This window comes from Phoxinus phoxinus (assembly GCF_949152265.1).
Source record: "Phoxinus phoxinus genome assembly, chromosome: 10".
Classification (NCBI taxonomy): Eukaryota; Metazoa; Chordata; class Actinopteri; order Cypriniformes; family Leuciscidae; genus Phoxinus; species Phoxinus phoxinus.
This window is the reverse complement of record NC_136885.1, coordinates 6,083,137-6,098,902: the sequence shown is the minus strand read 5'-3', so window position 1 is coordinate 6,098,902 and position 15,766 is coordinate 6,083,137. Positions and strand designations below refer to the sequence as shown.

Sequence of the window (15,766 nt, the reverse complement as noted above, 5' to 3'; positions counted from 1 at the left end):
CAGGAATGGTGAGAGAATATTGTGCTTGGTACATTTTTCCACTTCAAACCAAACTTGGGTCTCCATCACGTCTGGCTATTGTGCTTCCCATAATGTTTATGCATCAGGTCAGTAGGTGGAGAGTAGGCAGTCTTTTCTGGCTGTTTGAACCATAGACTGTAAAAAAAAGATGGATGACGGCCCTTATTCTCTTCCATTTGTGAAAACTGAAGCCGCCAAAGTCCTAATATGGCGCTGACATCTTGCGCAGATTTGGGATCTGCTTCTGCGCAGTAGCGAGCCGGAAGTAAAGCCGCGATGTCAAGGTCCCGCCCTCACTCTCGCAGAAACCGTTAGTACAGTTTACTGCAGAACAAATTATGTCAGTGTAAATTAAATAGTTATGGACATGTAGAAATTAAAGCTGAAGCTCCGCTTGGTTTGAACACATTCGACCACATGAGCTTCTACACTACGAAAGCAATTCGGTCGAATGAGTTTTCGACTACCTCTGGAAGTGTTTGAAAGTGGACAAGCTCAAAACGTTTAGACCCCGTTTACATTTGAATTTAGTGTTGTCCACTTGTGATCCGATTGACCGAAACACATCTTAATACCAGGTGTAAACATGGCTTACCGGTAACTCATTTACTATGTAGTGACGTCTCTGTTTATAGTAGTCCGGAATCACAACTATTGTGTTTTCTTCTAACAAACTTGTGCTCATTTTAGGTTCTCTTGCACCGTCTCTAAAAAATAAAAATATCTTGCACAGAACGGTGGATATTGATTGCACGGCAGGACTTTCATAGAGAAACGAGCTGCTCATCGTCCACCGGCAGCATTATGTAATTGAATGGAGGTTTTGGTCTCCTGAGTGAACTGAAGTTAGTCATGGTTAGTGGAGTGAGGCCTGGGTTGGCTCTGCTCTGGTGTAATCATCGTGGCTCTGTGATTCAAAGTCACGCTGGCTCCAGAGCTAAAAGTGTCCCACAGGGCCACTCTCAAAGCCTTTAAGAGATGTTTTTGGTGCTCCAATAAAAGTACGTTTTACAGTTTGAAACGGAGAATGCCTGATGTCTCCAGTTTCACACCAGCAGATTAACTTATGTGTTAATAATGTGCAGAATCACAGCAAACTAAGAGCCTTCCACACAGAGACACTGAGCTGGTGGCGATCAGTGAGGCACTCACAAAAGGAAACTGGTAATAAAATAAGTTACTCACCCTGATGTCATGTTTATGTGAAAAAAACATTACTTCCTTCCTTCCGTGAAACTAAAAGGTTTCTCTTTTGCATAGATTTAAAAGTAGAAGGTGGTTTATAATGTCAAACTCTCCAAAACGGACACGCACAAAAGTACTCACATTATTGAAAGTCCTCTGAAATGCAAGTATTGGTGGTTGTTCTTGCAAAAAATTGTATACAACTAGCTAAGAAATATCCAGATGTACATGGAATTATTTGCTGTAATGGTTTTCTAATCTTGATAAAAAATGCATAAAATAACTATTTCAACATTTACTTTTTCAATTCAGCCCTCTGCAAAGCATGATGGGAAGTGAAAGTCGTGTTTGCTTGGGTTACTTAATTAAAACACGTTCACATATGTATTATATTTTTTTTCTCTCAATAATGCAATTTTTACCCAGTGCAACTGAAAGTCATGTGCGGTTTATTTTCTTAAAAATGTGGTATATTTTATTTCCCTGCATTGACTTGTTGCAGTCCCAATATGTGTGTGTGTAAACGTAAATGTACCAAATAAATATACGATTGAATAAATGTAGATATTTTGAACCTATTTATTGATATTTATATAATTTTTATATATTTTTAACCTATAAATGCCTTCCGCATTCCCCTTGAAGCGGTTTGTTTGCCCTTGTACTTTAGGGTTCCCTACTCGTCAGCACTGTAAAGGTGTTTATAGTGTGTTTGTGATCTTTCTGTTGGCCTTGGGTGGTGGCCTGTTTTGAGGGATGAAGGCAGGTCACGTCAGGCCTGCCTGAGTTGGCTGAATCGGGTTTAATTGGGCTTTATGGGTTGTTTGGAGCTATTTCAGTCTGAGGTCTCCCCTGGCGTCCGGGCTTCATGTTGGCTGAAGGCCTGTCGCTCTGATATGCGTGTGCATGAATTACTCTCCGGCCTCCGGTTTCCCATGCGTGCTAATAGCGCTCTAACTCGTTAAAACACAGATTAAGAATTCAGCCTGCGCTTGAAGCCAATTTGTCATGGAGATCACATGGTGTTTGTGAGTTATGTCCATGCGGTGGCCTCTGATTAAAGGTTCACAAACCATTTACAAAAAAATAACACTCCACAGTAGTGGCACATCCATATTGTGGGCAGGATGTGTAAATGTTCTCTTCCTGTAATGTCTTAATAGACTACATATTTAGTTAGTCAGAACTGTGTAAGTTGTGCTATTTTTATCCTGCTTTCGCCATATATAGAACAAGTGCAGCTGAGGACTCAGAGGCAGGACTAATCAAGTAGTTGCCTACTTTTTTATAACAAATGAAACCCAAAAATGGTACGTTTGTGTTGCGGATCAAATTGAACATGCAATTTGACGAAAAACACTAAAAATTCATGGAAATACAGAAAACCTCTATTGTAGCTTGTCAGAGATGGGATAAATTTGTGCTGGGAAACGATTAATCACATCCAAAATGAGTTTATTTACACAATATATGTGTGTGTACGGTGTATAATTTTGTATATATAAATACACACACATGCATTTATACATTTAAGAAATATATGTGTGTGTGTGTGTGTGTGTGTGTATATATATATATATATATATATATATATATATATATATATATATATATATATATATATATATATATATATATATACATACATATACATACATGCATACATACATATTATATATAAATATATTTTTTGCATGCATGTGTGTGTATTTATATATACTAAATAATTATACCCCGTGCACACACACACAGCCTATTATGTAAACACAAACTTTTGTTTTGGATGCGATTTAATCGTTGCCCAGTAGAAAAAAAATATAAAATTTAATAATTACAATTTATTTATTTTGGGTTATTTCTAATGTGTTAGAAATGTGTTAAGTGTGTTAAGTGGTCACTTTGGGCCACATATTTTTGTTCAAAATTAGCTGCACATTCTCAAATTAAATAAAATGTTCCTTTGATTCATGCATTTAATATTTTAATGTTTGACAAGCTACAATAAAGTTTTTATTTTATTGATTTTAATGTATTTTGGCAAATTACATGGAAACCATTGGACAGGTCAGTATGCTTCCAGCCCAAAAGTTGTAAGAAACATATATTTTTTAAACACATGTAGGTGCACATTCATGCTAAATATTCATGAAATTGACCCCGAGACAGCAGGAGGGTTGCAGGATTGTGCCGTGCTGGGCTCATTATGCAGGGTGTGTATGGGAACAGCAGTAAACAGGATCTTTCCCTCCGTCCTAATCACAGCCCTGCTGTACAACACGCCACCGTCGCCACCGCGGGACAGAGAGCACAGGCGCGCTGAGCTCAGGGCAGAGACGGCGTTAACCCTTCCCTTCAACACCCGCTCCTCGTGCTCTCGGCCCAGATCAGCATCCCTCCTTTATTCCCATTCACTGCGTTATTGAACATATAGTTCAGACTCAAATCTGATGGGTGGACCATTGTAAAACCGCTGATATACAGGCACATCAAGTTGAATTCTATTATGGACGTTTTTTTTTATTAGGTAGGCACCAAAAATAATAATTCATCGGATGCATTGCAATTCTCTTCAGTGATTCTGAATCAATTCTCATGATGGCACTTGTGCACACGAGACTTTGTATTCTGCTTGCTATAAATTACACACAATTGACCCTTCGCAGGGAGCTTGATTGACAGGTGATCTGACCAATCATACTTCGCCATCCGCCATTTTGTCTGACAAAGCAGTCAGGAGAATTAGTAACATGGGAGGATTTGAACTTGAGAAGCGGAGTGTACTGACGTCTTTCCGCGGTTAAAACAACATTCCTTCTGATGTTCATTCATGTTTATTTGATGATATAAATGAACTAGAAGGAAGAGATGATCGGTTCACGAGCAGCTTTAACTGAGGCGACACAGCGATCTGTCAGACACATTAAAGAGCCACAAAACGGTATTTATTGTTTAAATTAATTTTTAAAAATGACCAAATTTGAAAGGGGAGACTTTTGTTTAATACATTTAATATCAAAAGTAACCGAAAAGTAACCTGGTCTGTCCTGTCTGTCAGTGTGTTGTCAGTGTCCTCTCTGCTCCGCGATGTATTTTTCACTGCGTGAGAACTTGGTGTGTGTGTGTGTGTGAGAGCGGCGTAGCTTGTCGGGCATAGCGACAGTAACTAAGGGGGGCGGGTCTTTGCGAACGGTCAATTGGTATTAAATTACAGACGTATTATTAAACTAACAAAGGTCAGTAAATATGGTAACAAATGTATAGCTCATTGTTACTGTTAGGAGCTGTTTAATTTACACGACACCATTTTCAACTAAAAATGTAAACAAAATATGCTTTTAATTTACACGACAAAGGCGTTTTGGGAAGTTTTGAAAACTGGTTTCTTGGTGTAAACCATAAAAACGTGAATCTGTGAAAACAATGACGTTAACATAGTTTTCAGTCTATAGTGTTACATCGCCACCTAATGGCCTGGCAGCAGAATACAGCGTTTTTAGTTGTTTTTAACAGGAAATACTTTCCTTTTAAGCATATCGTTGTTGTGTAAACGTACCCTTAGTTAATGCATTAACTAACATTAACGCGTTACCTTATTAACGTTACCTTATTGTTAAGTGTTACCCATTATTTTTTACCAGCCCTAATGAATTGAATAGCATTTTATGTTGATTTTGTAATTTATATACAGTAGCAGAAATAAAAGCACCATTCTCTAATGGTAAATCTTCAGTCTTTCTCTAACACTTGTAACACAATGTTTAATGTCTCCTGCACTAGATTATTTCCGTAGCTGTGTAATATCCACAAATGTTTCTGAAAGCACTGATGTACATACTTTTCAAACGCACTGCTAATAAAAACCATTTCATCATCATCATCATCATTACGATCCCTTGCGTGGTTAGTCAAGGCTTTGACATAAAGACCTCAGATGTTGTGTGTAATTGTTGCTCCCCGTCCGAGTAACATGTCATTATTTCGTGCTATTGTATGGCTATTGTGCAGCTGCCTATATTTGAGACTGTATTGCTGTCGCTGCGGTCATTATACATTATGTTTTTGAGCCAATTTAGGAGACGAAGACGATGAAAGGCTGTTAAAGCAGCGGTTCTTTTGCTTCAGGACCCAGAAAAATCTTTGGGCATCCAAATATAGTACCAGAATAACATCCATTCAGAAGATTTGGAGGTAACTTCAAACTTTGTATTATCTGTTTGTACAGTATAGTGGCTAAAAGTGCTGTCCGGAGGAGATCGTTTTAATGACCCTACAAGTTCAGTTTAACCATCAAAATATGAGGAATATATATATATATATATATATATATATATATATATATATATATATATTACATATGAAGGAAGAACAAAACACTCAACTTGATTGTTATTCATCTGACAAAATTATTTGGCAAAAAAAAAGGCAAAATAAAGCTACATGTTTTATTGTACTATGCAAAAAAGAAGCATAGAAAAACAAAGCTAACAGGAAAAGGATACATTGACTACAACATGATCAGTTATTAACACTTCATTCCTTTCTTCATTCCTTCCTTCCTTCCTTCATTCCTTCCTTCCTTCATTCCTTCCTTCCTTCATTCATTCCTTCCTTCCTTCATTCATTTCTTCCTTCCTTCCTTCATTCCTTCCTTCCTTCCTTCCTTCATTCATTCATTCATTCATTCATTCATTCATTCATTCATTCATTCATTCATTCATTTCTTCCTTCCTTCCTTCCTTCCTTCCTTCCTTCCTTCCTTCCTTCCTTCCTTCCTTCCTTCATTCCTTCCTTCCTTCCTTCCTTCCTTCCTTCCTTCATTCCTTCATTCCTTCAAAGTCCTACAGAAAGTGAACGACTGGTGCATTTTCCCTGTGTGTGTGTGTGTGAGAGAGAGAGAGAGAGAGAGAGAGAGAGAGAGAGAGAGAGAGAGAGAGAGAGAGAGAGAGAGAGAGAGAGAGAGAGAGAGAGAGAGAGAGAGAGAGAGAGAGAGAGAGAGAGAGAGAGAGAGAGAGAGAGAGAGAGAGAGAGAGAGAGAGAGAGAGAGAGAGAGAGAGAGAGAGAGAGAGAGAGAGAGAGAGAGAGAGAGAGAGAGAGAGAAAGAGAGTATGTGTCCAAGAAAAGCCTCCTCTCTATTCATCTTGGGTCAGTCAGTCTTTGAAACGAGTGTGTTGAACTGCGGTTGAGAGGTCAGCTGTAAATAAGCGTTTGGATGACAGCGCTGACCACCAGCTCGGCCCTTTTTAGGAGGAGACGCCGCTCTGAATCCGAGAGGCAACGAGAAACACTCATCTGTCCGGGATACATAGGCACGTCACACTGGACAATAAAATCTTCATCCGCGCTGCAGGCCGTAGTTAATGTCAACACATTAGCTTCTCATTACGCTGTCTGTTCAGTTCATGAAGACAGAGACATGTGTTTTAAAATGCCACTGCAACCTCATAAAGACTAAATATGATGACTTCATTTTGGACCTGTGTTTGTGTTTCTACTGCTAGTTTTTCTAGCTTGAGCTGTTTTCCTGGTCAATTAAAGGCTGTTTTGACACGGTTTGTGTGAGCTAGAATTGAGTTCGACAGGTGGCAGTGGGATACCAAAATGCAGCATGGGTGAGCATAAGAAACTGTTCAACGGTAGTGTATATACATATTTTTTAAATGTCCCCATTGAATATGAATGGGTGTTGTGTGGCTGTTATTTGGTGTGTGTTTGTTAGCTCTGTGGCATCTACAGTGTCCCTGAAAAGTATTTGCACTCTTACGCTACATTTAAATGGGTCACAACACACTTTAATCTGTATTTCCTCAAGTCCACTTAGGCTGTGTGTCCATCAAAGCGTTTTTTCACGCGGCTGGTGTATTTTTTCAATTGTTTTCAATGGGAGCGCCGCGTTTTTAAAACGGCATGACCGTAACGAGGCGCTGAGCGTTTTTTTTCCCAAGCGCTGAGCATTCGCCTTTTTTTTTTTTTTACAGGTCGCCGAGAGTTGAAGAAAGTTCAGCTTTGGGTAAAACGCAGCGCTCATCACTGTCACTTTTTACCCAATCGTCCAATCACTGTGGAGGAGGGGCGGGACTAATACCACACCGGCCAACCGCCACATTCTGCTTGTACAACGTCAACAGATGACAACAAGCATAATAACGGAACAAAATAATTTAAAACTAGAGCCAGAGAAAATACGTTACATTGTATCAACATTTTAACATAGTCAACACAGAAACAAAATATGTGTGAAATGAGATGCTAGTAATTCTTTGCCGGATATTCTGTATCATAACAAGCAAAGTGTCTGCGCTGCCATACGCTCTCAAGCGTCCATAGTAGAGATGCACCGATTACAGTTTTCTAGGGCGATTTCCGATTTTCCATTGAGTTTGACCTGCCGATACCGATTTTAGCCGATATAATTTTTTTCTAACCAATTTACAGCACACACAAATATTTATTTTCTATATATATTTTTTGTAAAACACCATATACTTTTACCCAAACTGAAGAGTCTTTTTCTTTTCTGACATAGCCTACTCCAGTTCTTGTTAAAACACACTAGACATGCAAATTCTGTGCATTTTTGGCACTTTTTGTTTGAAATCATGTTTATTTTGTCCATCAAAAATGTGCTTTCACTTTAATTGAGCGTGAGCAGCGCAGCAAAAATAGACTCTGCGCCGAAACCCGCGCTTCACCGCTGCTCACACGCTGCTCCGACTTGACCCTCACACGACGCTCCTGTTCCCGATGTGAACGCACTCATTGATTAACATGCATGCCGAAAAAAAATACGCGCTGCTCATGCTTGTGGTGTGAAACGGCCGTAATTCACGAGGTTTCCTACATGTGCACGTGTGATGCTGATGTTGCGTGATGTTAATCATCATGCGGCGCCCGAGTGCATTTGACCGGCATAAAATCGGCATATGTCAGACTGACCCGCTGGCCGACGAGTGAAAATTGGCCAATTCCAGTCACCAGCCGATCAATCGGTGCATCTCTAGCCCATAGCTAGGCGTTTTCAGCTGGCTAAAAACGCTTTGGTGGACAAACGACCTTACTGTGTAATTTCAGCCTATTTTAATTGTTTTGCCATCTGAATCAATGCCCCCTGTTGTGATTGGCTAACACCATTGCATAGGAAAAGCGTCTGTGTCACGACACGGTCTCATTATAGCATTCAACCTCAATCATCCATAATGGTGTAATTTGTCATTAGCCTTTTCAGTTCGTCACTGTGGTATTTCTGGAAAACAACCAGGCCAAGACTCTCACTCCAGCGAAGTGACGTTCTGTCCCATGATGCAGTAATAACAGTCGAGGGTTGTTTGCGTCTGAACTATCTGTGGTATGTGCTGTGACTCTTCAGGATTTTCCCTGACGCTGCTGGGTGGGATGACCGGGTTCGCTACTGCCACATCACTTTTACAGAACTCATAAGCTTTATCTGGATAGTTGTTCACATGAAATTCACTGGCATTAGCCCCTGAGTTAATCTTGTCCTGCATGGTGAACCTATCCAGGATTTTGACCTTTTTCCTTCCTGAAGTTATTCTGCCAAAATAACCGTTGGTAGTTGGAAATATTCTAAGGTCCGATCCAACATAATAAGAGAGTTTAATCAATAGCAAGTGTCTGATTCATTATATACATTTAACATGTAACACAAGTCTTGTTGATTTCATGTACACGTCCACAACTAATCATGTCTGAATAATGTTTGAAGTCTGTAGCGTAACCGCATCGAGTATTTTAATCTATTCTTAGACTAAAATGATTGTATATAATTTTCATAAACGGAAGGAAAAAGAGAAACTAAAAACAAACTAAAAGTAATATTTAAAGCTTCCTGGTCTTGGAGTTGCAAGATCATGTGACGTGCGTGTGAGTGGTATTTCAGTATTTATATACTATTACAGTTTTTATTTTGAATGGTTTTATTTTCATTTAAATTTTAGTTAAATGTTGTTGTTTTTTGTAATTTAATATACTTTTTACATTTTTATTAGTTTTTTTATTAACTCTGTTTAGGTTAAATTTATTTTTAGCTCAGTTAGTTATTTATTTTCAGCCATTTTAGTGCTGGAACTTATTTTAGTCAGGTTTCAGGGCTGCATTGAAGGACATTTTAACATCTATTCAAATAGAAATTTGTAATCAAATTTCACAATATTGCTGTTTTACTATATTTTTTGGTAAAATAAATGCAGCCTTGGTGAGAATATGAGACTTCTTTCAAAGACATTTAAAAATCGTACTGACTCCAAACTTTTGAATGTTACACCGCGTCTACATCGGACACGACAAAGCGACCGTTGCAAATCGATTTCTTCTTCGTGTCAGAAGTATATTTCAGAAATAGAACGAGTCATCAGTTTACTGTCGGATCTAGTGTAGACAGCATCACTGATTATAATGGGTTCTGTTTGATTTTGTCGTGCCGCTCGCATCTGGTGACATGGTGTTAGTGTATTTTAAGGCATGAATCAAACTGTTAAAAAGGGGGTTTAGTATACATTAGCATATACACATCAACAGTTTGAAGATTCTTGCTGAGCAAGATAGTTAAACTGTCGACATGTTTATATCTAGCTACCTGAATAACATCTGGTTTAATAACATGGACTTCAGAAGGAAACTCTTATCACTCCCTTGAGTACTGAGGTTTGTAACCGCCATAGCAATGCACTTTAAGTTGGTTTCACTGGAAGAGCACATCTGCAGTGTGTTGGCCAAGCTTTCTGCTTGCATCAAGTTTGTTCTGTCTGAATCTGGTCGCTGCATTTCCTGGCCAGGTGTGTCTTAAAACGCATCTAAATCTCAATCAGAATAAAACGTGTCTGTAATATAATAATGCTGTCTCTGGTTGGTCGCGCTGCAGTGTCACCGAGCGCTCGTAAAGAAAATGCCTTCAGTCACACCCTCGCATACTTGCTGTCTTATCGAAATCTCACACCCTTACTAACACACAACCTCAAGATTCTCCCGCTGTGAGTCTGTGCGCCGGTATCTGAGGCATCAGAAGCAGTTACACCGACTCCACGTCTCTGGCGTTTCACCAACTCGGTTATGAGGTGTGGAATTATTGTTATTCATTTAACTGTCATGTCCAAAGTCAAATCAAATTATATATCACTATGTGAGAGCATTTTATGTATGCGGATGCGTATCCTTTGTTTTCCCCGAAAATGTTAATGTTATCACATTGGACTCAAAGTTACTGACCTTTTTTTTCTTCATCTTTTTACACTTTTACAAAAATAGCTTATAAATCTCTTGTTACGTTATATTATCACGTAGGGCTGTGAAATTATTAATCGCATCCAAAATAAAAGTTTGTGTTTACATAAAATATGTGTGTGTATGGTGTATAATTATTTTGTATATATAAATACACACGCATGCACTTATATATTTAAATGTATAAATGCATGTGTGTGTATTTATATATACAAAATAGCTATACACAGTGTACACACACATTATGTAAACGCACTTTTATTTTGGATGCTATTAATCGTTGCACAGCCCTGATTAAATCTTTTTGTCAACTTGTTTTCTTTCAATTAGGACAAGTTTTATACTTCTTTCTGGATTTAATTGATTTTTAAAATGCAGTTGTACTTTTCTATACCAACCTTAAACTAATTTAGATACACAGTAGAGTAAATTTTAGTCTGGCCTTTCTCTGCTCATCCACCGCATCTGAAACCACATACTGTCTGAATAGGCTCTACATTTGAGAACTTTATAACTGTTATTAAAGTATGTATAAATTATAGTATGAATAAAGTGTCATCTAGCATGTGTGTAGTATGAATGCAATCTGAATGTACTACATCCGCTGCTGCCGGTCACGACTCCACTTCCATGCTTTAAATAGTAAAGTGTCCATTGGATGTGAACTTCAGAGAACCACGTAAATAGACAAAAAAAATTTTTTTTTTACTGTTTTATGAAAACTGTGAGTTCAGATATACTACTCATTTCCCATACTGCTTTTCACCTACTATATAGTGAGGAAATATGTGTTTTCAGACACGGGTTTGGTGGCTAAGGCAAATTAAAAAACATCAGAACAAAAAAGTCCCAACAGATTTTTATGAAATCCGTTGTTTCAAGAAAAAAAATATCATTATTTACAAAAATGTATCCAAAAATACTGTTGTTAAATATCATAGGAAATGAAAATGGGTCAATTTTACCCCCATTTATGCATTATTGGGGTAGTGATAAAAAATAAAATAAAAACATCCTATGACCAGGAAATATGATTTTTTTTTTTTTTTTTTTTTTTTTTTTAGAATTCATGGAATATCAAATAAATAAATGTGTAATTGATCAAATGTTTAAAAAAATCACAGCATTCCGGGTCAATTTGACCCCCTTTATGCATTCTAGGGTTAAAACAGCAAGATCTGAGAAACTAGTTTCTGGCCACATATAATCTACTTCTGGGAGTAATTCGTCACGGTTTATAAGTCCACTGGGAAAGTGTTTAATTTGCAACTTGTCATTGTTATTATGAGAGCTTTAACAGAAGATCTAGTCAGTGGATTTGCCAGAGTTCATGAGGTTCATGGCATCTCAACTTTGAAGGATGTTTTCTGAGTGAAGGGTAATGTTTGTCCACTCGAGAGCTGAAATAATCGAATGCGTACCGATCTGTATGATGACTGGGAATGAACATTTTAAATATTACATTTGGCCCACATCGCTTGAAGGAATTGGCGTGCTGTGGATGTTGCTGGTGTAGTTTCTTCTGTGTCTTTGTGGAGCTCCACAGAAACCTGAATATCAATATCCAGACCTCACATTCTTCTCCGCAGATGCGCAGCTATGAAACGCCAAACATTTATGTCCTTTTTTATCTCAAGTAAGATCAAGACTTTTATATAATTACACAGATTACAGAACAAACCAAAATCTTTCCGCAGGAAATGCCTGACCACCAGCGCAAGGACGAGTGCTCTTGTGATCTGCTGCTTTGCACCTGTTTTTCTCCTTTTGAAGAACTGGCTTTGCGGCAAGCTTTGTCAGTTTTGTACCTCGTAGAGTCTGAGGAGTCCTGCAGATGTTGAGTCGGGGCTTTGCAGCTGTGACCTGCTGTTTATTTTTATCAGGCTAACAGAAAGACAGTTTGACTGAAGTCATAATGACCACTGACATTGAGGTATGCACATCAAACAAAATTCATAATCTGCAGCAAATGGTGTTTTCAGTCTGCGCTAACTAATAAATGCAGTGTCCACGTGTTCAAATACATTGAGCTTCAGTGCTCATGCAAGCAATGCGAGTTCAAATCAGGCTTGCAACATATCCAGAGTCCCCAGACAGGAAGGTTTCTGTGCTCTGATTTGAATATTGGCACTTTAAACACCTCACCTTTTGATTTATTTTATTATTATTTTTTTAAATTGTGAATGACCCAAGCCGCAGAGATTTCAAAGTATACTCAAGCTCGTATGGACAAGTTAAACACATGAATGGTATAAATACTGTTTTATACTCTACCAGATGTCATAGGGCAGCACTGATGATGAAAATTACGTTGTGGAAACGCAGATAGACGAAGAATATTGTGGGCTTGAGTAACCGATGTTTTGCAAATTTGGTACCTTGCCACAACATGCAGCAATTCAGCAGAATTCAGGCGGTATGCTGTGAAACGTGAAAGCAACGTTAAGATTTAGCGGTTTAAAAATGCATCTATGCCTGATTTGATAATAAAACTTGTCTGTTTATTATTGCGATTTTTGATTTCACATTTTAGATTTTGGTTTCGTGAGCTGGAATTGTAATATGGAGCCAACCTTTTTGCCTGAACACAAACACTTCATGTCTTTTTAAATTAAAAATAGTCTTGATGTGCTGTTATAAAATAATTTGGTTTTACAGCTCTTCGGGTGATTCCTGACTTCAGGTGTTTCAGCTCATGTTCTCTTTCCTTCCAGTCGGTGGTGAAGACGGGACGGCTGCTCGTCAGTCATGAAGCTCCAGTGACCGGAGGCTTTGCAGCGGAGATCAGCTCTACTGTTCAGGTAAGAAGCAGATCTCATGAATCAGAGATTGACCAGGGCCTATTACGTTCAAGCAGGGCCTATAGCAGGGCCCAGAGTATATGAAACCGCGTCGATCGCCAGTTGGCCCAACATTTTTTTGAGAAGATGAAATGTTGATGAACAAACACGAACATCACTCGGGACAGTGCTGCATCATCACGAAAGTTTAAGCCTTGCCAATTTAAATATTCAAGCTCAAGATGCGAAATGTAACTCAATTCGTTACAAACACGCCAAGAAAGCCACGTCTCAGACAGCGCACGAATGCTAAATTGAGTTCTCTTTCATGTCTTGAATGGACAAATTCACACAATTATGCCAAGAAATGTCTCGAGTATCCTAGTAAACGTAGTCGGTTATGTCTTAAGTAAAAGTAAACCGTTAAGAAAGAAAATGGATGTGTACAGAATCAGTAAATTGGATCTGTGCATTATGTCCTAAAGTGACGACAGCCTGATATTCCAGCCTAATGTCTGTTTTATAATCTTGATCAAACAAATTAATCGGTTTAATTTATGCAGTGAAGACTATGCCGTTTTTATTTGATTACTTTATTAAAATTCTGTATTGTTTTGTAAAATTGTTTCATTTGTATCTTTGTTCTTATCTATAGTGTGGATTTGTGCTCTTGTACTTAGAAAAAAATAAGAACAAATAATATAATTACGTTTACTTGTCTTTTAATAATGTTTTAAATGTATATTAGTTAGGCTAGTAGTTTTAGCTGTGGTATTGAAATTGGAATTGTGAATTTACACTGGTATCTAAAATTTTAGTGTCGTAACTGCCTGTTTTTCCCAAAAAAGTTTCATGGCCGGTAAAAAAAATATGATTTTATAATTTTCTTAACTCACCAGCCATTGGCAGGGGTGACAAAGTTATTTAGTTTGTTCAAGCGTGATGCACGATTTTTTTCCTTTCACTTTTTTTTTTGCCACAATTTGCAAAACAATATTTGGACTTAAAAAAAAAAGTGCCATTTAAATGTGACCTGTGGCCATAAATTAGTCCCTCTAGTCTAGATTAATAATAATAATATAACCAACCTAATCTGTAAACCTAAGGATAACTATTCTTATTTTTCACATTAAAATTAAACCAATTTACATTTAGATGACTAACATGTAAGAATAGTACATTTTGTGCAATCGAAAATTTTTTGCAACTAGCCACAGATATTCAATTATTTGACTCAGTTTCAGTTTTGTCAACATCTACCATTTAAAGGGATAGTTCACCCAAAAATGAAAACTCTGTCAGTAATTACTCACCCTCATGTTGTTTCAACCCCGTAAGACTTTCGTTCATCTTCGGGAACAAATGAAGATATTTTTGATTAAATCTGAGAGCTGTCTCACTCCTCCATAGGCTTCTATGGGATTGAAACTTTGAAAACGGCCAGAAAAGTTAGTGTAAAGACATCGTTAAAATAGTCCAAGTGACTACAGTGGCTCAACCTCAAGTTTAAGCGACGAGAATACTTTTTGTGCAAAAAAAAAAAAAAAAAAAAAACTTTATTCAACGATTAATGTCTTCTCTGTGGGCCTCTGAGTGAGTTCACGTAGTGTAACAGCACAGCGCTTCTGGGTTCCACGTCAGCACGTAGGCTCCCTATTGGCCGACGCTGGTCATGTGTGCGATGCGTGTGACGTACGACAGAAGTGCTGCGGTTACACTACGTGAACTCACTCAGAGGCCCACAGAGAAGAAATGAATAGTTACGGGGTTGGAACAACATGAGGGTGAGTAATTATACTGACATAATTTTCATTTTTGGGTGAACTGACCCTTTAAGTAATATTGCTTAGCATTTACAAACTATACTTGAGTCCTGTGAATCCTACCCCAGACTTCTGTTTTGAGACGACTAGTGTAATGATTTACTCACAGCGAAGTTCTTTTTCGTTCTACGCTTAGGGGTAAAAAGTTAGAAATACCTTTGCAGCGATATACTGTTAGTGAACGTCCAGACGCTGGCCACACAGATGAGAGCAGCGTTTAGATGAATATGGAAATATGTGCTTTCATCTCAATAACAAAATAACACAACATCATAGTAATGTGGATATGTTTGCACCAGCTCTGCGATTCAGCCCCCCAGTAAAGTCATGTCAGGGTTATTTATATAGCATTTATACAATAGACCGCTTTAAAGCAAGCAGCTTTACAGTATAAAATATAAAAACTGTGTCAGTGCTGCTTCCAATTAAAATTACAACTTCAGTTTGTATTGATGTTATAACAAGGACCAATAGAAGTTCAAACGTGTTTACCAGCCGGAGCAAACTTTTCCAGAATGTCCCGTTTCGAACTTCCAAAACTACCTTCAAATAAACTTCGTTTTGGCCTGATTTTGTTTCAAATTACATCAGACACATTTCTAGTTGCCCATCAATCAAATGTCTTTGATGGAAAAGAGTGTTAACAAATCCTGCCTGAGAGGTCCGAGCTACAGCAGTGTTTCAAGGAACATTTCTTATTATCAAAGTTGAAAACCGTTGTGC

General features: G+C 38.0%; 1 protein-coding gene across 2 annotated transcripts in view; it reads left to right on the top strand.

Moving 5' to 3' along the window:
- Positions 1-15,766, top strand: part of bckdhb (branched chain keto acid dehydrogenase E1 subunit beta) — a 98,691-nt gene that overhangs the window by 71,892 nt on the left and 11,033 nt on the right. The window contains exon 9 of one of the 2 annotated variants that reach the window (XM_079624929.1): positions 13,155-13,241. In XM_079624929.1, coding sequence (XP_079481055.1) covers positions 13,155-13,241 — 87 coding nt within the window. Of the gene's footprint in view, positions 1-13,154; positions 13,288-15,766 lie in introns of both variants that reach the window. The other variant, XM_079624928.1, reaches the window with a different exon arrangement.